This window comes from Elephantulus edwardii, unplaced genomic scaffold, assembly GCF_000299155.1.
Source record: "Elephantulus edwardii isolate Elephantulus edwardi_28Jun2011 unplaced genomic scaffold, EleEdw1.0 scaffold00044, whole genome shotgun sequence".
Taxonomy (NCBI): Eukaryota; Metazoa; Chordata; class Mammalia; order Macroscelidea; family Macroscelididae; genus Elephantulus; species Elephantulus edwardii.
The window spans coordinates 12,126,266-12,152,360 of NW_006399794.1; the positions used below are offsets into that span (position 1 = coordinate 12,126,266).

At 39.4% G+C, this 26,095-nt stretch overlaps 2 protein-coding genes across 2 annotated transcripts in view; one reads left to right on the forward strand and one right to left on the reverse strand.

The window, feature by feature from the left end:
* The window catches only part of TRIM68 (tripartite motif containing 68), an 11,912-nt gene extending 6,328 nt beyond the window's left edge, over nucleotides 1-5,584 (forward strand). Inside the window, exons 2-6 of the mRNA XM_006885526.1 lie at nucleotides 1,057-1,152; nucleotides 3,195-3,455; nucleotides 3,931-3,953; nucleotides 4,739-4,839; nucleotides 5,034-5,584. Coding sequence (XP_006885588.1) covers nucleotides 1,057-1,152; nucleotides 3,195-3,455; nucleotides 3,931-3,953; nucleotides 4,739-4,839; nucleotides 5,034-5,584 — 1,032 coding nt within the window. The remainder of the gene's footprint in view (nucleotides 1-1,056; nucleotides 1,153-3,194; nucleotides 3,456-3,930; nucleotides 3,954-4,738; nucleotides 4,840-5,033) is intronic.
* Nucleotides 5,585-12,857: 7,273 nt separating this feature from the next.
* LOC102860613 (olfactory receptor 52I2-like) lies at nucleotides 12,858-13,829 on the reverse strand. The gene has a single exon (XM_006885706.1). It carries the CDS (start codon nucleotides 13,809-13,811, stop codon nucleotides 12,858-12,860), a length of 954 nt encoding a protein of 317 aa, XP_006885768.1. The 5' UTR covers nucleotides 13,812-13,829.
* Nucleotides 13,830-26,095: the final 12,266 nt, after the last annotated feature.

Genomic DNA, 26,095 nt, shown 5'->3' on the forward strand with positions numbered 1-26,095 from the left:
CAGCATATAAAATGATAAGGTGCTAAACAGTAGTACCTACCATCCTTTAAAAGGTTATATAGGGTTTCTAAGACTGTGAAATTGCACAGGAAGAAATTTCTTACATTTCTGCCACAAAACTCCTCATGGTTTTAAACTATCAGAGAGACTTAGCCTTTGGTTTAGCAGTGAAACTGTCCCTGCAGACTACATAAATTCTTAAAGGTATCTTATTAAAAAAAAATTCACCACCAAAAAATCAACCATAATGTAAATTAATCTGGAAGGTATTATGCTGAATTAGATAAATTAATCACAGAAAGACAAAATTTTTATGATTTCACTTGTATAAAGACTGAGGTGAAATGGTAATGGTGGTTGTTAAGTGCAGTCAAGTCAACTACGATGCATAGCAACCCTGTGAACAACAGATCTGAGCCTTACCCTATCTTGTGCCATCCTCACAATCTTCACCATGCTCAGGTCCATTGTTATAGTCACTCTTGCAGACCATTTCATTGAGGTTGTTCTTCTCTTTCATTGACACTCTCCCTTTCCCAGCATGATGTCTTTTACAAAGCACTGTGCCATCCTGACAACATGCCTGAAGTACAGAAAATGAAATTTCACCATCCTTGCCTCTAGGAGCGCCCTGATTGCACTACCTTTAAGGCAGACTTGTTTGTTCTTTGGACAATCATGAGTATATTTCATATGCTTCTCCAACACCACAATTCAAAGTCATTGATTCTTCTGTTATCTTTATTCATTGTCTGACTTTCAGTATACAACACACACATGTTTTGATTTTTGTGATAGAGAGAACTTGAAAGTTAAAAGTTTATTCTGGCAAGGTTGAAAACAGCCCTTTTTTTCTACATTTTAGGAGCTTATAAATTGTGCAAAGTTATTCTCAACACAGAACTCCCTTGGATGTCATCTAAGCAGGAATATTCCACTCGATACCATCCATTTTTCTTTCAGCATTCATTCTGCTCCATTAGCTAAGAGGCACTGGTTTTCCACTCATCTGCCAATGCTAAGAAGGTGACTCTATGAGGTTTTTATCACTTACAGTGGAAACTCCACGAGGCTCTGGAACATCTGAGGAAAGAGCAAGAAGCTGCGTGGAAGCTGGAAGTTGGTGAAAGGAAAAGAACTGCCACGTGGAAGGCAGGTTACCCTCTGGGGAAGGGAGTTTGTGTCATTCCTGTTCTGTGTTGAGCTCATTGTAGCTTCTTCCTCTCTGAAGCAGAATGTGGGGTTTGAAGTGGAGTATAAGAGTTCTAATACCACCTTTACCAGGTGTGTGACTTTGGATCACATAGTCCCTCAATTCTAGTTTCTTGGTGACAGAGTATGGATAACCTCTGATTTTATGCCTTTATATGTTGAGAGAGGAAAAGTACTTACTTCCTATATGTTAGTTCATAATGAGTGTATCTTTTATAATGCTGCTTCTTGTTGTTGAGTGCCGTCGAGTCGGAACCGACCAACAGCTGATCCGCCAGCAGGTTATCAGAGGCAGTGTTCAGGAGAAGATTACCTATCCTTCTCCTGCAGAGCAGCTGGTGGATTCAAACCATGTGCCTTCAAAATTGTAGCACAGTTACTTAACCAGTAGGCCACCAGAGCTTCTTATATAAAGCTCAGTAAAACATAATTTATGCTCCACTTTCTTACACTAGTTTGTATTTGGAAAGAGTTCAGCCATTAAAATAATAATGTTGTTGTTGCTGTTGTTGTTGTTATGTACCATAAAGTCAGAACCAACTCATAACTGACCCTCCAGTGAGTTTCAGGGACAATGTAATTGCACAAAAGGAGTTTGCCCATCTTTCTCCAGCGGAGCAGCTGGTAAATTAAAACCATGTGCTTTTGGGGTGGCAGCACAGCTTCTAACCACTAGGCTACTAGAGTAACCTGGTTATTAATATAATACTGGACAAGACCATTATTGTAGAAATAGAAAAATAACTAGTAAAATGTATATGGGGATCCAACTGGGGGAGGGGGGAAACAAAGGGGTGAGGATGGGAGTGGTGGTGGGGGGCGGTAATCATAGGGTCGCACAATTTGATGGAGGAGGGAGGGGTGGGTTAAGGAAATGGGAAAGATGCAGTGTGAAAACAATGTATACAAACTTTGCAAGTAAACCAGAATAAAATAAAAATTGTATTTAAAAAGGAAGGAAAAAAGAAACAACAAACAAATCCTGGTGTTTGGAAAATCACCTGTGATATAAATTTGAGGCCCATAACTACCAAATCATAAGAATTGAGACTTGTTAGAAAGAACTGATATTAAAAAGCGCATCAATTCAAGGTCAGTATATCAAGAAGCAAAAAGCCAAAGGGAGCTCTGGTAGCCTAGTGGCAAGAAGCTCTACTGCACTTCTGAAGGCACACAGTTTGAATCCACCAGATGCTTTGCTGGAGAAAGAGGGACAATCTCCACCTGTGCCAGTCAGATCCGAAACAACGGTGTACAGAAAAAAGAGAGGGGGAAAAAAGCACACCTACTTTATGATGTAAAGTTACAACTGGGTCAGAGGACTAGATGTGGAAATTATGACACATCTGAGAATTATACTCGAAATGAGAAATAGTAGACAGCGTGTTGCTGTTGTTGAAATGTCCTGTCAGCTTGCCTGTGACTCATAGAGACCCTCTGTACAACAGCCCTAAACCCTGCTCTATCCCTTGTCAATTTTACTGTCTCTGAAACTCCTATCCCCATTACCCCACTCACTGAATCAATTCATCTCACCGAGGGTCTTCCTCTCCTGCCCTGTCCCTCCACCCTCCTGAGCATGACGTACTACTCAAAAGACTGATCCCACCTTGCAACATGTCCAAAGTAGGTCAGACGAAGCTTCAGAATCCTTGCCTCCAAAGAGCAGCCTGGTTTCACCCTCCCTAGGATGAAGTTGTTTGTTCTCCTAGCAGTCCATGGTATATTCAATACTCTTTTCATAGCATGAAATACCAAAATATTGCCCTGACTGTACCTACTCAGATTTTAAAACAGTAGTAATAGAGACTCAAAGGCATGTGTTGTCTGTGGGAATAGAAGGCTAGGAAACAACATCCTTTATTTGTATCTCTACAGGGCCTGGCACATTATTGGTACCAAAAAATTCCAGAGTATGTGTGTATGCAAATGATTATGGTACTGACAATATTACCACTAATTTCCCAACATTGGCTCTGCAGATACAAGTAGAAACACGAAAGCAGAGTATCATTTGGGAGTTTGAGAAATATCAGCGATTACTGAAGAAAAAACAGATACCGAGTCAGCAGCTAGAGGTGGAAGCAGCCGCAGCTCTGGCCAGCCTAGTGCAGGAAGAGCAGGAAACAATGAGGAAACTGGAGTTGAATCATGATAAGCTAGTCCAGCAGAGCCGGGTCCTATGGAGAATGATTGCAGAGCTGGAAGAACGGTTTCAGAGGCCTCTGCGGTGGATGCTACAGGTAAGTAGCAGGTTTTACTGGGAACCCTGAGAGAGAGCTGAAAATAGCTTTGGATTTAACATGAGAAGATTGTCTGGTCTTCGATAGGGCCCCTCAATGCCCAATCAGTTGAAAATTTCCTACATCCCTAGCTAATACCTGTTCACTCTGCTGTGTCGAGTTGGTTGGATGGTCTGGCCATTGTAGTTAGTAAGTGATGTGATACTAAAGCAGATCATAGATCATACTAGACTCTCCCCTCTAATCTGAGAACCTTGAAATAAAACCTAAAAATCACCAGTCCAGCAAAATGTCAGCCTGCTTAGCTACCCTTCCATGAGCTCCTCTGTGCACCTTCACTCTGATCTTATTGTCTGCTTCCCCTTCCCATAAAGGGAAGATTGGCCAGAGCTCAGTGTCTGGGGCTCTCTGGAATTACACAGACTCATATGATGCTTTTTTTTTCCTCTTTCTCTCTCTCTTTTTCTCTTTCTAGGGTATTCAGGAAATCTTAAACAGGTATGTGCCCATCTTTGAATCCTCCAGGGAGCCCTATAAGGTACAGTCAGGGTTAGCCAGGGGCCAGCAGAACGAAAGCAGTTTTTTTTAATTCATTTCAATGAACATTTACAGAGATTTTGGATTTCCATTCATTCATTGTTGCACTTTTCTCCCTGCCCACCCTACCCCCACCCCCAGTTAGAAGTGTTAATTTTTAAACCCAACTTGGTTGTCATTAGGTTGACTCTAACTAAAAGCAGCACATAATGTGACTGACTATTGCTCCCACATGTTCACATTCCCTTGCTATCCCTTCCTTGACATTTCCTGCATTATTTTAGGCCTTGTTACAGAATTGGAGCCAACAATACTTTATCTCTGGCCACAAACTCCCAGGAAAGTTCCCATTTTAACCAGAGACCTTTAAACTACTCATGTAAAATTTGAGACCCTGTCAAATTAGTACCTCCTTTTTCTTCTTTATACTTGGCCAAATTCATTTCATGTATTATTAGCAAGAATTTCTGGCAACATTACAGCATATGTGCTTTCAGTCCAGTTGTCTAAAAGGTTAAAATGACTAGAACTGTTTCCACTAGTGCTTTAAGCTTTGAGTCTCAGCTTTTCTCCTTGTAGAGGTCTCGTCTTCTAGTACATAATGTGCCTAAAGCCTTTCCACCGTATTGGAATGCAGATATTCTTGTGTATAAATTGCAAATGGTCTGGCCAAGTTCTTCTTTCCTGTGCTACAGGATGGCCCATGAGGCAGAGCTGAGACTTTAGAATCTATCCTCTTCTGCCAGGAGCAAGGCCTGGATCCTCCAGCAGTCAGAACCGGTCTCCCTGGAGCTGAAGACAGAGTGTCGTGTACCAGGCCTTAGAGAGATCCTGAAGACATATGCAGGTAACAAATCTCGGAGAGAATGGGATGAGATTGGGGAGGTGCCTCTGGATAAAATGGCTTGGTGTTCTTAGGATGCCTCATCTAGCCCGACCCTGTCCATCAACAAGAAACCTACGGTTGTATTTACTGGTGGGACCTAGCCCATTCTCCACTGGCTCTGCATCCATCTTAACAACCAGGTTCTCTTCCCCTAGCTGATGTTTACCTGGATCCAGACACTGCTTACCCCCGCCTCATTGTGTCCGAAGACAGAAAAAGTGTGTGCTATGGAGACACCAAGCAGAACCTGCCTGACAATCCTGAGAGATTTTACCGCTACAATATTGTCCTGGGAAGCCAGTATATTTCCTCAGGCCAGCACTACTGGGAGGTGGAGGTGGGAAACCGTTCAGAATGGGGCCTAGGACTGTGTAAAGAAGACGTAGACCGCAAGGAAGTGGTCTATTTGTCTCCCCACTATGGATTCTGGGTGATAAGACTGAGGAAGGGAGATGAATACAGAGCAGGCACTGATGAATACCCACTCCTGTCCATATCAGTACCTCCACGACGAGTGGGAGTCTTCTTAGATTACGAAGCCCATGATATCTCCTTCTATAATGTGACTGACAATGGCTCCCACATTTTCACTTTCCCCCACAATCCTTTTCCAGGGCGCCTCCTGCCCTACTTCAGCCCTTGCTACAGCATTGGCATCAGTAACACTGCTCCTTTGACCATTTGCTCTCTGGACACAGAGAACTAAGAGAGCTACTATCCTAGCCAGACACTTTCAAGGCTTCACCTGGCCCATAGGAGTCTTGGAAAACCCTGCCACTGACAAGTGCCCCTTTGAACAGAGCTGGACTTAGGATCAGATTCCTCTGCCTCCTTCCAGTGGTCTCTTATGTCCAGATGAATTCTGTCACTAATTTACTAGTGGGAAAAATTAATAGATTGGCTGAATGAGTATCTCAGCCCTGTTGAGGAAAGAAACACGGCAATATCGGGGCAGTTCTAAGATAACATGTTGGCATAAGAGTCAGAAATTTTCCCATTTTCTAGTTTATGTCCTTCTCTCCCAATCTCTGTTCAGTGCCATAATTAGTCAGGAAGTATGATGAAGTGGATGTAAGATCCAGAATCATTTCAGATAGATTTATACCAACAAGCTAAAAAATATTATCTGCATTCAGAACTGGTCGCTGGGCTGATATGATTCAGAGGATGCCTCACCTGACATTTTGCTGCTACTGTCACAACTCTATTTGACCCTTGCTCTCTGACCTCCTGACTAGAGAAGTACAATGAAACATAGAATACAGAACTTCTTCGTCCCCCTTTTTAAGTACTAACTGACCAAATCATTATATCTTTGACTTGTTTCCTAGACTTGCCTCTTTCTGTAAGTGGCAAGATCAAAAAACCTGTGAGCGTTGGTTATTATATTGCTATATGGGCAACAGGATCAGTGGAAGATCTATCAACAATCTGCGTTATGCAGATGGCACAACCCTGCTTGCTGAAACTGAGGAGGACCTGAAGCGCTTGCTGCAGAGGGTCAAGGACTGCAGCCTTCAATACGGATTGAGGCTCAATATCAAGAAGACAAAGATTCTCACCACTGGGCCAATTGGCAGCATCAGGATGGATGGTGAAGAGATTGAGATTGTTCACAGCTTTAGTGCTTGGCTCCACAGTCAACACTGTTGGCACCAGTAGCCAGGAAATTAAAAGACGAATTATTATGATGGGAAAGTCTGCCGTTAGGGACCTCTCCAAAGTACTGAAGAGCAATGTTGTCTCTCTGGAGACTAAAGTGCATCTGATACAGGCCATGGTCTTTGCAATCACTTGTTATGCATCAGAGAGTTGGACAATGACTAGGGAGGATAGAAGGAGAATTGATGCCTTTGAGCTTTGGTGTGGGAGAAGAGTATTGAGGGTACCATAGACTGCTAAGAAAACAAACAGATTCGTCCTGGAGAAGGTTAAGCCAGGCTGCTCCTTGGAGGAAAGGATTCTAGGGCTTTGTCAGACATACTTTGGTCATGTTGTGAGGAGAGACCGTCCTTGGAGAGGGACATCATGCTTGGGGGCGGGGGGGGGCAGGCGCAGGAGGGGAAGGCCCTCTAGGAGGTGAATTAATTCAGTGACTGGGGTAATTGGGATGAGTGTGTTGGAAACAGTGAGATTGACACAGGACAGAACAGAGTTTAGGGCTTTTGATGAGTCTCAAGCGACTCGACAGCACATAACAAAAACAACAACAATATGGGTGAGGAAACCGAAATGGCCTTAATAGAAGCAAATTATTTCTTAATAAGCTGTAAAAGAATTGATTATAAACTGTTCTTCATATTCAGATGAAGGAAAATTGGCAAGTTATTTTCTTAGGTTATATACCTACTTGCCTATCATTCATGACATTTGGGTCTCAAGCATCTCATATTTCAAAGGTCTTATGCCTCCTTTCTGGAAAAAATAGATATAAAAACTGCATATATCTCTCTACTTCACAAGATTGTTATAAAAATCGTGGATACATCCTTTACTTCTGCTCATTTCTCAAGGAAAGATGTTGTCTTTATGTGTTATATGTGTCGACAGTGATAGCAACCCTATGAACAATGCCTTTGAAACTTGTCCTATCCTGAGCTAACCTCACAATCTATAACATACCTTACCCCATTGCCACAGTCACTGTGTCATAGCACTTCATTCAGGGTCTTCTTCTCTTGTACTGACCTTCTATCCTTCAAGGCAAGGCCAGTGATCGCTGCACCTTGTTCCAGTGGTGGATGGCTCATTGGTCTCTCTTGGCTAGGCGGGCCATAAGCTATGGATTTTTAATGTGGTCACCTTCCCATCTCCACACATATAATCAGCATTTTCATAGGCATGCTTCTTTCCTTAGGATGTCTCCTCACAGTCCAGAGTACTTTAAACAAAACCAGATATCCACAGCAATGGCACACCCTGGGCCACAGTAGTATCTTGTACATCTCATTATGTGTGTTTGTCTTTGGAATAGAATGGGGACTGTAACCTCAAAGTAATCAAAAGAGATCATAAAAAGGAGAAAAGAAAGAAGACTCACATTTAAAACAGTTTGGCTAAAGCCTAGATCTTTTGAGTTCAGCAGGGGACTCTTTGTAGTTCTATCACTGCACAATGTCCTCCCTGCCTTTCTCTTTGAATCTTTAACAAGAGAAATAGAGAGAAGAAAGTATTAGAAGAAAGGCTTGAACTGGGTGCAAAAAATGATTTTTTATGAGAAGATAGATAGATAGATAGATAGATAGAATTAAGACCAAAAAAATCTGTGATATTGGCCTTAGAGTGACTTCTCTATGTGACCATAATATTGTGCAAATGTAATTCCATACAGATCTTGAGGATGGTGTTGGAATGATTTGTGGCTAGAAACAAACTACAAAGCTTGTTATTGTTACTGACTTTTATTATTGCTGGAAGGCTCAATTTATTTTCATTGCATATTGTCACAGTGATGTTATATATATATACCTTTGCTGTAGTTTAAGTTTTAAGACAGTGATTGGTAAATTAGGATTATATAGCAAAGTATAAGGGAGCTCTGGTGGTATAGCCCAAAGGGGGTTGGATCCTGACCCATAGACTAAGCTTTTCCAGGGGTCTGAATCCACCAGTAGCTTCACCAGAGAAAGATGGGCAATCTCATGCCCTACAATTTACAGTCCTACAGAAGGCAATCAACAAGTTCTATGCAGTCCCAATACAGATGCCAATGTCGTTCTTCATCGACATGGAAAAGACAATTTCCAATTTTATTTGGAAGGAAAAGAGAGCCCCAAATAAGGAAACCACTCCTGAAAAAGAGAAACAAGGTAAGAGGTATCACACTCCCTTATTGCAAATCAAACTACACAACTGTGGTGGTCAAGACAGCGCATGGTACTGGTGCAGTGACAGACACAGATCAACGGAATATTATTGAGATCCCAGAAATCAACTCATCTACTTATGTTCAACTGATTCTTGAAAAGAAGACAAAATCAGTTAAGTGGAGAAATGACGTTGGCAAAACTGGAAAACTATCTGTAGAAAACTCAAGCAAGACTCACACCATATCCAAAAACCAAAACTCATGGTGGTTTTATGCCAATGTGATTAATGAAAAACTTGGAAAAGCCCTAGAAGCCTAATCCACAGTATGAACAGCTTTCCAAGCATAATGAAAAACATACAACCAGGAAAGAACAAAATAAATTAATGAGAGTTTCTAAGAATCAAATCCCTATGCATTTTTAAAACTTCTCCAACAAGGTAAAAAGAACACCCATAGACTGCAAAAAAAAATATTTGGTAATGACATATCTGATAAAATTTATAGAATAGCACCTGAACAAGAAAAAGGTAAACAACCCAATGCCAAAATGGGCACAGGATATGAACAGACACATCACCAAAGCAGACATTCAGACGGCAAACAAACACATGAAGAAATGTTCCAAATCCCTAGCTCTAAGAGAGATGTAAATCAAAACAACTATGAGATAGAATCTCACCCCAATAACAAAAACAAAGTTCAACAGATCAGCAAACAATAAATGCTGGTGAGGTTGTAGATAGATTGGAACCCTTATTACTGCTAGTGGGAGTGTAAAATGGTGCAACCACTATGGAAGGTGGTTTGGCACTTTCTCAAAAACTTGGAAATAGAAATACCATAGGACCCAGCAATGCCACTACTGGGAATATACCTAAAGAAACCATAACCACCATCTAAACAGATATATGCACACCCATATTTATTGCTGTGTTATTTACAATAGCTAAGAGATGGGAGCAACCCAAGTGCTCATCAACAAATGAATGGACAGGAAAACTATGATCTTTTCATACAGTGAAATCCTATGCAGCACTGAAAAACAATGAACTTGTAAAACATAACATGGGGGACTCTAGAGCATATGCTGAATGAAATATCTCAGTCAAAAAAAGGCAAACACTGCAGAGCACCACTGTTATAAAGCAGGTCTGACATGGGGGGTTTGGGAGGAGAATAAGATAAGAATGGATAGATAATGACAATTGCATTGGAACAAATGAAAGAACTGTCAAAAAGGAATAGTACGATTAGGCACTATATGTTCGACAACAGGTATAAGAGGTATATCACTGCAAAGACAACTAGGGTTGAGGGAGGTAGGTAATTCTGTAACAATGAATAATTTTTTTAAGTGAACTGGGGGAGGGGAAAAGGTGGAAGAGGGAGTAAAATGTGCAACAATGAAGGAATGAAAATCTAACTTCTCTGTAAACGTTCGTTAAAATCACAATTTAAAATTGTACTAAAACCAAAACACAATGGAGGGTCAGCTGTGCATTGGTTCCTACTCAAAATGAGAAAGAGCACAGAGCAGATCCTAAGTCAGACATTAGACAGAGGCAACCAAAACAAAGTCCACTGCTGTCGATTCCCGTCCAACAGCAGTCACCCTCCATCCAGTTTCCAAGGCCATAAATCTTTACAGGAAGAGATTACCTACCTTTCTCCTAAGGAGCAGTTAGAGGATTCTAATTACTGATCTTCCCATTATCAGTCTGATCTATTGCTCACTCTGCCACCAACGCTCCTTAGACAAAAGTGAAGAAGCTGCCAATTACCTATATGTAATAGCAGATATAGGTTTTTTACTTTAGTAGTATGGCTATACCTAGGAAGGAAGTAAAGCAAGATACAAAGGAGCCAATAAACTCTGCCTGGACATACACTTCCAAGCTGCTCAGCAGTACCAGTAGAACGGGTGAAGTTCCTGTCAACTGCTCAGAGGAAAAGGAGGTGGTCGGTCACATGCTTGGACTTGAAAAATGTTGAGCTGTAATAAAAGGGCTGTGTATCTTTGTGTGTGGACTCTAGTGGATTGTTAAGGGTTGAGAAAGAAATCCTTAGGAAGCAATATTGGTTCTGTCTATGCACAGTTAGTAGAAGAGTCTAGAGGCTAAATCAATGTGTCTTTACTGTGGCTTAAATTGGACAAGTCTGATGGTTATAAAAAAGAGAATCATTCATTGATAAATCCATACAAACCTGAAATAACTAGAAAGTGTAATCCCCTCATTATTAATGTACTAGGTTTTTGTTTGATTGGTTGGGGTTTTTATTATGTTTTTGGTGGGGTTTTTTTCCATAATTTGATTACATTATTGTGATTACTTCCTAGAATTGTAAAATTAACTCAAACTACCTGTTGGGCACACAAGGGTAGCTTTTGGTGTGTATTAGTGCTCTTTTTCCCCCAAGAGCAGGGTCCTTGAGCCTTTGCCTAGGGTGGAGGTCTGCTCAAAGGTGTGGCTTTAAAACTCCACAGGGGTTTATTAATTTTTGAATGACTATTCCTTAAATAGTACAGCAATCTTTTTTCTATTTGCTGAACTGAACAACCTGGTGTTGCTCTGATGCTGCACACTGTCCCATAGTCTTGTAAAATACCATAATGGTTGTGCATTATGTACAATGTTTGGATGAGCTTCCAGATTGATTTGTGCTGGGAAACAGGAGGGGCACCCACTTCCTAAACTAGATGCCTCTGAAAATTCTACAAACTCTCTAAACTCTGTGAATGTACAGAAATTATGTTAGTTATAGAACAGAGTTCAGGTCTTTTGTGCAAAGCTTACTCTCAGTCATATTCGACTTGATGACACTTAACCACTGCTAAATGACACTAGTGCTGTTATATCTGGAGGAACACTCTTCCATCTTATACATCATTCTTTGTCAATGTGCAGTACGAAGTAACCTGGGTGCTGTAATGCTAAACCTTGTACCATTGGGGTATCAAACACCAGAATGGTTTCTCATTGTGGACAATGAGGTGGAGCTCCCAGTTGTAAAACAGATTTGGGAGCAGGAATGACATCCACTTCCTAAACCACATACCTCTGGAAACTCTATGAACCTGGAAAAATGACAATAGTTATGGAAAGGCATTAGGTCTTATGTTCATAGAATCACTATGCATCGCGTTCAACTCGATGGCAATCAGCAACAACAACAATATTGTCTACCTCATGTCTTAGTTCATGATATTTAGAAAATGAGAGGGTTTTTTAAACCCTGAGCAAGACAATATAGAGACAAACATTGCCCACTTTTGGGGTTTTTTTTGTCATTGTTGTTTGCCATCAAGACATTTCAGACTCACAGCAACCCTATAGAATCCTATAGACAGAGTAGAAGTGCCTTATAGAATTTACAAGTCTATAATCTTACAGAAAAAGACTGACATTCCATCCTTATTTTACTAGTTGAAAAACCAAAAGGTATAATGCCTATGCCCTGTAGGAGAGAAGATACATAAAGGGTAAAATACTTAGGTTTGCGAGAGAAGGAAACAAGAGCAACTCTTAGGTCCAATAAATCTCTGCAGTAAAACACACTTCCAATCTTTTCCAAGCAGTGTTACTTATGATACATTAAAAATCCAAGCATTGAGAGTCTACTATGGGTGTCAGGCACAAGTTAAAGAAATATGTGTGCTAGGACAGAGTGTCTGAATGCATTGTAAAAAAGCACAAGATATTATTTTTGCTTTGCAGTAGAAAACCAGACCATTTGGGAAAGAACAGAATTCAATAAATACTTTATTACCACATATGGGCCCAATATAGATACAGAATACCTGTGTGAGTGAAACAATGCTAGGTTAGTATGCTCCTGCTGGAAATGCTGGAAGGAAATGTCTAGGATGGGGGAGCTCTCCTAGCATAGTGCATCATTACAGTTTGCACTGCTAAAAGGTCAACAGTTCAAATCCACCAGCTACTTCAAAGGAGAAAATTGAATGGTCGCCTCTCATAAAGATTTAAAAGCCTAATGGAAAGCCATTATGAGTAGGAACCAACATGATGGCAGTTTGCTTGCTTGTGTACATATGTTAGATCTGGTGGCCTAGTGGGTAAGGAGTTGCACTGTTAACTCAAAGGCAAGCAATTTGAATCCACCAGCTGCTCTATGGGAAAAAGATCGACAGTCTAAATAGATTTTGGGCTCACAGACAGTGCATCAGCAAAACCCATATCCGTTCCCGTATTTGTTTGGTCCTCAGGCCATAGATGATGGGGTTGAGGGTAGGTGGGATGACCAGATATAGGTCAGCTAGAAGTACTTGGGTGTGCAAAGGCACTAGGTCTTTCCCTAACCAAGCCACATAGATGGATGCCATCCCAGGTAGATAGGTCAGAGCCATAACTCCCAGGTGGGATCCACATGTGCTTAATGCTTTCAACTGGGCATTCTTCGAGGAGAGCCCAAAGACAGCCCGGAGAATCAGGTTATAGGAGGCAGCAATAAAGACCACATCAGAGCCCACAATAATGGAAGACCCAATCAGACTATAGAGACTACTGGGCATGGGATCAGCACAGGTCAACTGGGCCACAGCTATGTGCTCGCAGTAGGAATGGAGGATCACATTGGAGCCACAGAAAGGTAGATGACTCACCATCCAACTCAGTGGAGTCATAAATATGATGGCTCTGATAGTGATGGCCATGTTCATTCCCAGCATCACCTGACGTGTGAGAATTCTCTTGTAATGTAGGGGTTTACATATGGCTATATAGCGGTCAAAAGCCATTGCCAGTAGCAGCCCTGTTTCCACAGCTGTGGCTGCATGGACAAAATACATCTGAGTGAAACAACTGTTGAAGCTGATGGAGCCATCGCCCAAGCAGAAGATGTTTACCATCTTGGGTACCACTGAGGAGGCCATAGCAATGTCCACAGCAGCCAGAACACACAGGAACCAGTACATAGGCTCTTGAAGAGTGGAATCCACCCAGATTACAATCATGATGAGGCTATTTCCCAGCAGGGCCACAGTGTACATAACACTCAGCGAGATTGCCAGCCACAGATGAGAGGACTTCAGTCCTGGGACACCCACAAGGAAGAAGGCAGCAGGGGATTCCGTTGTGAGGTTGTAGTGTAGCCCTAGCATCATAGGAGAGACAGTTATCCTGTTGATATACAAAATGATACTTAAAAAAAGAAAGGTTGAAATAATAACATTTATTGTCAGCTGGCCTAGTGGTATGAAGCTGCACTGCAATCCCAAAGGCACAAGGTTCAAATCCATCAGCAGCTCCACAGGAGAAAGATGGACAATCTCCTACCATGAGAAAATCTGCTGAAGGGTCAGCTATGGGTCAGTTCCAACTGGACAGCACACAACAAAAACAATGGTATTGACAGAGTTCAGTGTTACTCTCAGCGAAGTGGAACAAAGGATCAGAAAACTATCTGACAAATCATTCAATCCTACTTTTGATTGTTTTCTTTGCCTTACAAATTCCTATTAGCCTTTCAAAGATGACCCTCTGGGAAGCCTCAGTTCCATATTATCCCCTGTATTATGTGCAAACTTTTATATTCCTCTTATCTGAGCTTCCATGGCACCTCCATTGTTGACTTCTGAGGGATATAAAGTGACAATTCAAATATAATGCATTGCCTTTTCTCACTCTTATGCACTTGGGTCTTTTTTATTTTCAGTTTTGTTTGGTTTTCTGTTTTTGTTATAAATTTTAAACAAATAAATTTTTATATTATATTACTTTGCTTAAAAGCTCATGCACATCATCTCTTAATACCAAGTGTGGGATCCTTAGTTATGGTGTACAAATCCATGAATGAAAATGGACATATATTTGAAGTTCCCATAGAATGAGTAAGTAATCAAAGGAGATAATGGGTGTTCAATAAAATGTAGCAGTAAAATTATTTTCCCTACTTAATCACATAATTGTAGATTGCACCAAAGAATATTTTCTAAGACAGTGTGATATGCAGGTCAAGATAGAAAATGAAACTCATCTCTGCTCGCAAGTAGTTTTTACCTTATCCTTCCATGATCTGTTGCTGAAGACGTCTCAGGCAGTAGCTATAAACAGGAAAGCTCTTTGTTTCCTTTAACAATTACTTAGTATTAGAAGCTAAAAATAGAAAGATGAAAGACAGACTCCTTTTGAATACCCACTCATTCTGTTTCAGCTTGGTTTTTATTCTACAGAGATCAGATCAGTTCAGTTCCTGGGAAGAGCACTGGACACTGAATCTGGAATCAAAATCCCAGGATGGACTAGACCATAGCAAATACAATTGATCATCTATTTTTTTTAAACCTCTCCCCTGCTCTAATCTTGAATACCTCTTTAGCCTGGGGTAACACCACACCAATTATGTGATTTTTATTGACAGTACTCATGATTTCCCAATTATCATAAATGAAAGATGTCTATTTTCCAAGCCTCAAAGTTGGTCTGTCCTTATCTATCATTCCCTATTCCCCTCATTAAAATGCTTCCAGTTTGAGAAGTTCCCTCATTTTTACCTTTGGGCATTTTCCTTTTGAAAATTTTCATCAAAGACCTGGTCTCTTTGACTAATAGGGTAAATCAGATGGAATTTTGATCTCAGGATACCATTTGCCGCAATAGAGATATTTTTATAATAACTTAACAGTAGGCAAACATTACCCTGGTTCTCAATCCTAACTATGTGACATATAATTATCCTTCCCACTTACATCCTAGAAAACCTACCACTGACTGATACCATAAGTCAGTACCAACCCTTGGTTGGAGTCTTCAGGTATTTTTCTAGAAAAACCAAATTCTTGGAGTATAACTGGAAATTATTATCTTCAAACAAAACAAAAAAATCTTGAATACAAGACAACTTTCTCAATGTCATCAAGTCAGACAGAACCAATGCATAGTTGAACATCTAGTGAGTTTGATAGACTGTAAATCACATTGGAGGAAATTGCTAATCTTTCTCCCAAGTTGCAGATTCAAACCTCTTCCATTCGAGTTGGCAATGTAACTGCCTAGGCCACCAGAACAGGAACTTACTGAATGAAATAGAAAGAGCTCCACAGTTAGGAAAAAATAGAAATTAGAAAATCCTTGCTCTGTGATACCACTGGATGAAACACCTGTGATAAACTGTGAAAACACTAGGAAAGATGTATGAAGAGCAACAATGATGAAGAGTGAAAAATAAAATATAGAATATTCTTAAGACTGCTTTTTGTCTTCTGTGTTTCATTCGCTGTTAACCTATTGCTACTGAAATTATTTTCATAAATTCTTTCTTATGAAAATCAACTGTGATTTGTCATCAGTTCAGTGACTTTTGCTTATTGTGTGTTTTACTTGGTTGTCTCTATAACATACATCTTACATTACTGTCCCCTCCCTCAGTTTTTGCAAACATTTTTTTTATTTAAGTGTAGTATATACACTGTCAAATGTACAAATCTCTGGTGTATGGTTTGACAAATGTTTAAATGTTATATATGCAGTTGCAGGCACCTTGCTTCTGGATTGTGGAGGCTCATTGTCCTGAAGAGAGTTCTGGCCAAGTTTTCCTAAGACCCAATTTTAGCTCAGCATTTGCCTCTGTGTTCACCTCTGCAGAGACATTTATGTAAATGGAAAACTAGAATGTTAATTTGAGTGAGGATTTGGGTTTTTTTTCATTCTTTTTTAAAATAGGGGGATACATAATTAACAATTAATCAAAAAATAAATGCACTAAGGCATAATCCATTTGAATAGAGCCTTTCTAATTATAATTGTAATAACCATGTGCTTACTTGAGTGGATCCTCCTTCCCAGAAAAGCTCCATCAGACCAAAATTCAGTCTCAAGGACAATTACCTATATCACTAGAGTGTTCTTTATTTGACTTTTTCTGATGTGTCTTTGCCTTGTAGTTCACATGTCTTTAACTCAAAGGTTTTATGCAGGATCCTCTAGGAGGTGTAGAAAGCAGGCCAACTTGAGATGAAAGAGGAGTAGCATCGACCCAAGAAGACGAATACTGTCATTTCCAAAGATCTTCCACTGTGAGCCCTCCTCCCCCTAACATACTCTATCCTGCTGCCTTCTCCCTAGATGCTCTTGCTCCCTTGGCCTCTCTCCAGGAACCAAAAATTGTAACTCCTCCAGAGCTTAGTTTTTCTCTTTGTTCTGACCCTTGGGACATTCTAGATTACAGGAAAAAATAGATACAATAATGACTGAAAAGTCTTTGTTTTCTCAAGTCCTCAGAGGGCGCTTAGGAGATACAATAAGCATATAAAGCTATTCTTGAAATGAAAACAATAGGCCCAGTATTGGCTAGGTTTATGAAAATTTCTATGTGTAGGCACCTTGCTAATTTTTTTCCAAATTCATCTTGAAAGAAATGATTGAATTATTAAAATTCTTTTCAGTAGGTCTCATGATGTCTATTTACATTTTATAGACGAAACGGAGGTTCATAGACAGATCTAAAACTAGTCATCTGTCAAAATTTTAACTTGGGAACCAAAGTTATGCTAACTAGTTATATACTAGTTGATTTAATATCAAAGTCCAATTTACAGTTATCTCAGTTTTGCTTGTGAATTCAGAATGGGCTTCTCAGACTTTTGACATGTTAAGAGAGGTTGTTCCTTGGAAAGGGATAGTATACTTGTAAAAGTGGAGGGTCAGTGAAAGTGAAGACACCCACTGAGATGGATTGGCATGGTGACTACAGCAATGGGCTCAAGTGTTTCAGAGATGCTGAGAGGATGGCAGGGGACAGAACAAGGTTCGAGTCTGTTATTTAGAATAGTTATATGAGTCATACTCGACATGATAGCACCTAAAAATAGCAACATTATTAAATATTTCTTAAAATATTATGTTATTAAGTACTATTTAGACAGAAATAAAAAGGAATAAATACGTAAGACCAACAAGCATAAAACAAAATTTTCCTACAAGAGCTTGAAAAGACAGCAAGTTCCAAAATGAAGGGAGGGAGGGAGGAAGAGAGAGAGAGAAAGAGAAAACTTACCAACTTACCTGGACATCACCATAACAAAGAGATAAAATTGAGAACAAAATTCTAACTATAAAAATTTTTATTTCTCATTTAAATTACAGAAGATAAGGAAATGTGAAAAATCAAAAGACAGTACCGAGTATTCTCTGTTCCTCTAGTGATGTGAAAGGTGAAAGGCCTATTCCTGCCCTTCTAAGAAGGATTCCCTGCTTTCCTCAGCTAGATGTGATATATTCCTAATGACAGAATGGATTGAAAGTCCAATTGACCAGGCTTAGCACCTACTATTATGCTCAGTCTTCAAACCTACTGAAGAATTTGTTTCACAAATTGCCTTGCTCAGAAGTTTTGGCTATAAAATCTGTGACTTTCTGTTCTCTATAGGAAACGAGGTGTCATGATAGGTTAACTGTTGGACTGCAAATCCAAAAGTTCAGCAGTTTGAACCCACGAGCCTCTGTGCAGGAGAAAAATGAAGCAGGTCTCCTATAAGAATTACAGCCTTGGAAACCCAATACAGAATCACTGTGAGTTTAAAGAAAAACATACTTGGAACAATAACCCACTCTAATCTACTTGCATGTTTACAGTGACCAAGACAATATGTTATTGATAAAGGAAAAGGCATATAGATCAGAACAGAATATAGAGCTCAAAACAGACGTATACAATCAAATTATCTTTGGCTGATACACAGGCATTTCAATCAAAAAGGATTAGTCTACTCAACAAGTTGAAAGAACAACAAAATATCCACATGTAAAAATTTTTAATCCAGATAGTTTATATATTTTCAAAAACTACCTTAAAATATATCATAAATCTAAAAACAAAATTATAGACCTTCTGTAGATAACATTGCAGAAGAACCCAAAAAATCTTGGGTTTGGTGATAATTTTTAAATGTAATCTCAAAAGTGAAAAGCCATTATGTTTTTAAAAAAGATAATTTATAATTCATTAAAATTGAAAGCTTAAGTACTTATCAATAGATTTTTATCAAAAGAGTAAAAGGGAAGCCCACAGACTGAGCGAAATAATCTTTAGGAACAGCATATATGAAAAGGGAATAAAATATAGTAAAAATACATAAGGTCTATGAGAAACATCAAGAAAGAAAACCTAATTAAAGAGAAAGCAAAGTCAGGAACAGGAATTTCAACAAAAAGTGCATGCAAGCAGCAATAAGCACATGAAAAGATGCCTATTGTGATGGGCCACTCAAAACAAAAATACCCTAAAATTCGTTCCTGTCCAGTGTGAACCAACTCATAGCTGACCCTCCAGTGAGCTTCCAAGAAGCTGTAAATGGCAGGGGAGTGAATAGTTCATTTATGCCTGGCAGAGCTGCCAGTGGATCAGAACCTCCAGAGGGGTCATTCAGAAAGACAGACGATTCACCATCCAGCTCAGCAGAGTTATAAATGCAATGGCTCTGATAGTGATGGCCTTGTTCATTCCCAGAAAGCGAGGTCCTTCTTTTGGGTTAAAAGCACATTGCTGTAGCAATTACTCACTCACTCATTACTGTTAAGCCAGAACCAGTAGATGGTCCTCCATCAGATTTTCAAAGGCCATAAATCACACACTGGAGGAAATCACTCATCTTTCTCTGAGGGAACAGCTGGTGGATTTGAATTGCCTGTCTTTGGGTTGGCAGCACAGCTCCTGGTTATGTCATTAAGCTATATTATAGTGTAGCAAAGAAGGTATAGAAGTTATGGATCTGTATTCACTGACTCTAGTGACACTCATCTGTTTGGATAAATTATACCATCTTCTCAAAAATTGTATTCTAAACTCTAACTGCTCTGTAACATGCATTAGACAACTCAAGAAAGTATGAAATGAGAAGAGGGCGTAATCAACCAATAAGTAAATTTTAGGATTAGCAGATACCTGTGATTTCCTCCTTTTAAAAAATCAGCTCATTATTGTCCAGCTTTAAATGACTCCCAACTGATCCTCCAGCATGTTTTAGGAGGTTGTAAATCTTATAAGAGGAGATTGAACAACTTACTCTCCCAGAGTCACTGGTAGATTCAAATCACCAAGAGAGGGATAACCTTTGAGTTAGCAAGTGCAACTCCTCGTGAGCGACGCCAACAGAGCTTCCTAATGATTGACTGCAGGCTTTGAAATTTCAGAAGATATGTTGATGGGCCTCTATAATCAAGTGTATGCTTATTCACAAGGTCAAAGCTTTGTTTGATTGTACTGCTTAGGCATAAAAACAAGTGTCAGACTTATGTGTATAAATGTGTTTGTGTGTGTTCATGTGTACACATGCAAGTAAGTAATCCTTTACCAGTCTCACCACTGCTAACACAAAGTTTGGCAGTTTGGATCCACCAAGCCACTCCACAGGAAAAGACTTGGTGATCTACCTCCATAAAGATACTACTTAGAAAACCCTAAGGGTCCATTCTACTCAATTACAAAGAGTCAGTAGGAGTCTAAAGTCAGCTCAATGGCACCTAACAGTAATGGGGAAAGTTTAATTAGCATCTTGTGCTCCAATCCACATCTTTCAGGGGAGGAATTTTACTTGTGCTATGAAGAGCCATTCTTCTCTGAGAAGAATGGGAATCCCAGAACATTTGATTGTGCTAATGCGAGACCTATACTTGGACCAAGAGACAGTCATCAGAACAGAGCAAGGAGACACTACATGGTTCAAAATCAAGAAGGGGGTCCGTCAGGGATGTATTCTGTCTCCATACCTTTTCAATCTGTATGCAGAACAGATCATTCAGAATTCTGGACTGTACGAGGAGGATGTGGCATCAGGATTAGTGGAAGATTCATCAACAACCTGCGTTATGTAAATTACACAACCCTGCTTGCTGAAACTGAGGAGGACCTGAAGCGCTTGCTGCAGAAGGTCAAGGACTGCAGCCTCCTATATGGATTGAAGCTCAACATCAAGAAAACAAAGATTCTCACCACTGGGCCAATTGGCAGCATCAGTATGGATGGTGAAGAGATTGAGATAGTTAAACAGTTTTCGTTTGCTTGGCTCCACAATCAACACCCTTGGTAACAGCAGCCAGGAAATCAAGAGACGAATTGCATTGGGGAAAGTCAGCTGTGAGGGAGCTCTCAAGAGTACTAAAGAGCAACGACGTCAGGCTGGAGACTAACGTGCGCCTGATCCAGGCTATAGTCCTCGCAATTATGTGCTATGCATCAGAGAGTTGGACAGTGAATAGGGATGATAGAAAGAGAATTAATGCCTTTGAGCTGTGGTGCTGGAGAAGAGTGTTGAATATACCATGGACTGCTAGGAGAACAAACAGGTTTGTCCTGGAGAGGGTGAAGCCAGAATGTTCCCTGGAGTCAAGGATTCTGAAGCTTCATCTGACATACTTTGGGCATGTTTCAAGGAGGGACTGGGCCTTGGAGAGGGACATCATGTTTGGCAGAGTGGAGGTGCAGCTAAGGAGAGGAAGACCTTCAATGAGATGGATCGATTCTGTGACTGGAGCAGTGGGGATAAGTGCTTTTGAGATGGCTAGGTTGGCACAGGATTGAACAGTGTTTAGAGCTCTTGTACATAGGGTCGCCATGAGTCGCAAACAACTCAATGGCACACAACAATAACAAAAACATCAAGAGCCAGACACATTATCACCAAAAGAAGAAAGCCTACAAGAGTCCATTTACATCATATTTTTAAATGTCTGTTTATTACCAACAATGCAATAGAACTTTCACACGAATAATTCTCCTTAGAGTTGTGTAAGTTTAATAAATCTCTTGAGGTTGGCATTCAGATAAAGACACATCAATTACTTGAAGTCTTTGGCCTATTGCCATGAGGATCTATTACTGATCACTCCCTAATTGTATCCTTCCCCAAGGTTTCCATGACTAGATTTTTTTGTTATTAATTTTAATGAAAATTTACAGAGACTTAGGGTTTCCAGACATTCATTGTTTCACTTTTCTTACTTCCCACCGCATCCCCCCAATTCACTCTTGTCCTTGAAAAGAAAAAGAAAAACTCTTTCATTGCTAGGCAAACCCTCCCCTCAAGTCCACTCCACCATGCAGCCTTCACTCTAGACTTCTGTAATGACAAGAATACCCATTCATGTGCCCCTTTTGAACATTCTCTCCCCCATCTGTTTCAATGCAGTATACATCATTCCTCCCCTCCTTTTCTGTCTTCCCTCAACCCTGATGTCAGTCCCATTTTACAACATTGGCCCTGAACAATATTTGTCTTTTTGTGACTGCAATATTTCACTCAGCATAATGTCCCACAGGGTCATCCATTTTGCATAATATTTCATGAGTTCCTTGTATTTCTATTCTGCACAGTATTCCATTGTGTGAATATACCAGAGCTTTTCAATCCATTCATTTGTTGGACACTTGGGTTGTTTCCAGCTTTTCGCTATTGCGAACAAAGCTGTAATAAACATGGTTGTGCAATACCTGCTTGGGTTGCAGTGATGGTTTCTTTAGGGTAAATTCCCAGTAGTGGAACTGCTGGGTCAAATGGTATTTCTATTTGCAACTTTTTGAGAAAGCGCCATACAACCTTCCATAGTGGTTGCACCACTTTACACTCCCACCAGCAGTGAATAACAGTTCCAGTTTTTCCACAACCTCACCAGCATTTGATATGTGCTGTTCTGTTAAATTTTGCTATTCTTACTGGAGTGAGATGATATCTCATAGTTGTTTAGATTTGCATCTCTCTTAGAGCTAGGGATTATAAACATTTCTTCATAAATTTGTTTGCTATCTGAATGCCTTCTTTGGTAAAGTGTCTGTTCCTATTCTGTGCCCATTTGTCAATTGGATTATTTACTTTTATCTTGTTGTGTTGCTCAGTTGCCATTCATTTGCTGGCAACAAAGAGCAACACCCTGATGGGGATAAGTACAACGGAACACACCTCTCCAGGAACCATTCAGAGAATTGATCCAGCTTAATTTTATTGGGGGCTGCAGTGCACTTATATATGAGCAAGTAAACATGAAGACAGGATAGGGTGGGGTGCAGATGTGGGACATGCAGATTGGATAGGAGAACCTCAGCCTCATTCGGACTACTCTCAGTTCAATAGATGCAGCAGCCATCTTCCCAGATGGCGAGATTTCTCAAGCCAGAACGGCCAAACACAGGAGAGCTTTCTCTATCCCATATTAAAGGCCGTTGTGAGGCTTTCACTTATCTGGAGCTCAAGCGATCTGTCCTGGCCAGAGACCCTTCCTTCCTCCCCAACATTCCCCAACAGTGCTCGAGTATTTTATAAATTCTAGATATAAGTCCCTTGTCAGACATGTCATTACCAAATATTTTTCCCAATCTGTGGCTTCCCTTTTCACCCTGTTGGACAAGTTTTTGAACGTGCATGGGGATTTCATCCTTAGAGGGTCCCATTCATCTATTTTATCCTCTCCTGGTTGTAGATTTTCCAGGATGCTTTGAAGACTGCTTATGTTGTGGATTAGGACTTCTAGAGTTCTTCCAAACTTTTCCTTCATGAAGTTTATAGTCCTTGGTTTTAATCCTAGGTCCATAATCCACTTTGAATTAAGTTTTGTGTATGAAGTATGGATCTTGCTTGAGTTTTCTACAGATAGTTTTCCAATTTTGCCAGCACCATTTGTTTAAAAGTCTGTTGTTTCCCCACTTAACTGATTTCATCTCCTTTTAAAAATCAGTTGACCATAGGTAGATGGGCTGATTTCTGGATTCTCAAGTCTATTCCATTGATCTATGTGTATGTCATTGTACCAGTACCATGCTGTCTTGACCACCATAACAGTGTAGTAGGATTTGAAATCAGGGAGTGAGATGCCTCCTACCTTGTTTTTCTTTTTCAGGAGTGCTTTGCTTATTCTGGGACTCTTTCCATTCCAAATGAAATTGGAGATTGCCTTTTCCATCTCATCTAAGAATGGGATTGGTATTTGTATTGGGATTGCATTGAACGTGTAAATTGCCTTTGATAGTATTGTCATTTTCACAATATTGAGTCTTGTTATCCATGAGCAAGGGTTATTCTTCCACCTCTCCAGTTCTCTTTTTGTTTCTTGCAATAATGTTTTGTAATTTTCTTTGACCAGATCCTTTGTGCTTCTGGTTAGATTTACTCCCAAGTAATTAATCTTGTGATTCGCTATTGTGATAGGTATCATTTTTCTTAGTTCCAGTTCTGTGTTCTTTGTCACTGTAGAGAAATCCAATTGATTTTTGTATGTTGATCTTGTATCCTGCCACTTTGCTGAATTGGTCAACTATGTTCAGTAGTTTTCTTGCTGAGTCTTTAGGGTTTTATTAAGTAAACTATCATATCATCTGCATATAGAGATAATTTTACTTCCTCTTTGTCAATTTGGATACCTCTAATTTCCTTCTCTTGCCTTATTGCTATCACTAAGATTTCCAGTACAATATTGAATAGGAGAGGTGATAGTGAGCATCATTGCCTACTTCCTGTTCTCCGGCTAATGCCTTTAATCTCTTTCCATTGAGAACAATGTTGGCTCTTGAGTTTGCAGATATACTTTTTACTATGTTGAAGAAATTCCCCTCTAATCCTATTTTGTTAAGTGTTTTAATCAGAAATTCCCCTCTAATCCTATTTTGTTAAGTGTTTTAATCAGGAAGGGGTGTTAGATGTTGTCAAAGGCCTTTTTTGCATCAATTGATAGGATCATGTGGCTCTTGTTCTTTGTTAATGTGATGAATTGCATTGATTGTTTCTCTTATGTTGAACCATACTTGTGTATCTGTTATGAATCCCACTTGGTCCTAGTCAATTATTTTTTGTTGTATCGTTGGATTCTATTGGCCAAGATTTTATTCAGGATTTTTTGCATCTACGTTCATTAGAAATATTGGCCTATAGTTTTCTATTTTGTTGGTATCTTTACCCGGTTCTGGTATCAAGGGTATTTTTTTTCTGGGAGAACTCCATCTTACTCTATTTTCTGAAATAGTTTATGTAGAATTGGTGGCAGTTCTTCTATGAATGTTTGATAAAATTCACTTGTAAAGCCATCTGGTCCAGAACTTTTTTTTTGCTGGAAGTTGTTGTATTACCTTTGCAATTTCTTCTTTTGTAATGAGTCTGTTCAGGGGTCAATATCAGTTGGTGTCAGTTTAGGTAGGTTGTGAATTTCTAAGTATTTGTCCATTTTCTCTAGGTTTTCATATTTGTTTGAGTATAATTTTTCATAATATTGCAATGTCAGCCTTTTTATTTTACTTGGTTCTGTTGTGATGTTGCCCATTTCATCTTTTATTCAGATTATTTGTGTCTTTTTCTTCTTCTCTTTGGTTATTTTTTCTAGCTATTTGTTGATTTTATTGATATTTTCGAAGAACCAACTCCTTGTTTTGTTGGTGGTTTCTATTCTTTTTCTGTTTTCTATTTCATTTATTTCTGCTCTAATTTTTATAATTTCAGTGTTTTTTAAAGGGTGTCAGGTTTTCTTGCTGTTCTTTTTCAATTTGTTGGAAATGTTGGGTTAAAGAGTCAATGGTCATTTTTCCCTGCCTTTTGATATGTTTGCTTATTGCTATAAATTGACCTCTTATTACTGCTTTGGCTATTTCCCAGAGGTTTTGGTAAGTGGTGTTTCATTGTAATTGGTTTCAAGAATTTTTTTTTTGTTTCTTCTACTACCCAATCATGTTCAAGCAAGGTGTTGTTCAGCTTCCAAATGTATGGGTTTTTTTTCTCTTTTATCATCTTATTAATAATTTCTAATTTTGTAGCATTATGGTCTGAGAAAATGCTTTTTTATTATTTCTATTTTTTTAGTTTCTTGATGCTTGCCTTGTGATCTTAAATATGATCTGTTCTGGAGAATGTTCCATGCACATTGGAGAAGAAGGTATAATGTATTATTTGAGGCTGTATTAGCCTATAAATATCTGTGAGGTCGAGTTGGTTTATTGTGTGTTTTAATTCTTGAACATTGTTGTTGAGATTTTTCCTAGTAGTTCTATCTTTTCTTGAGAGTGGTGTATTGAAATCTCCAACTACTATAGTAGTGTTGTCTATTTCCTTTTTTAGTTTTGTTAAAGTCTGTTTTATATATTTAGCAGATCTTTCATTTGGTGCATAGATTTTTATTATTGTTTGCCCTTTTGTTCAATTGACCCTGTAAGCATTATGTAGTGACCTTCCTTGTCCTTTTTGATGGTTTTTGCTTTGAAATTTATTTTATCAGAGATTAATATCACTACTCCTGCTTTTTTCTGGTTGCCATTTGCTTGGTATATTTTTTCCCAACCTTTCACTTTTAGTCTTTCTTTATCTTCATTTTTCAGGTCTGTCTCTTGTAGACAGCATATTGATGGATTTTTTTTTTCTTTTATCCAATCTGCTACTCTTTTTCTCTTCAGTAGTGCATTCAAACCATTCATATTCAGTGT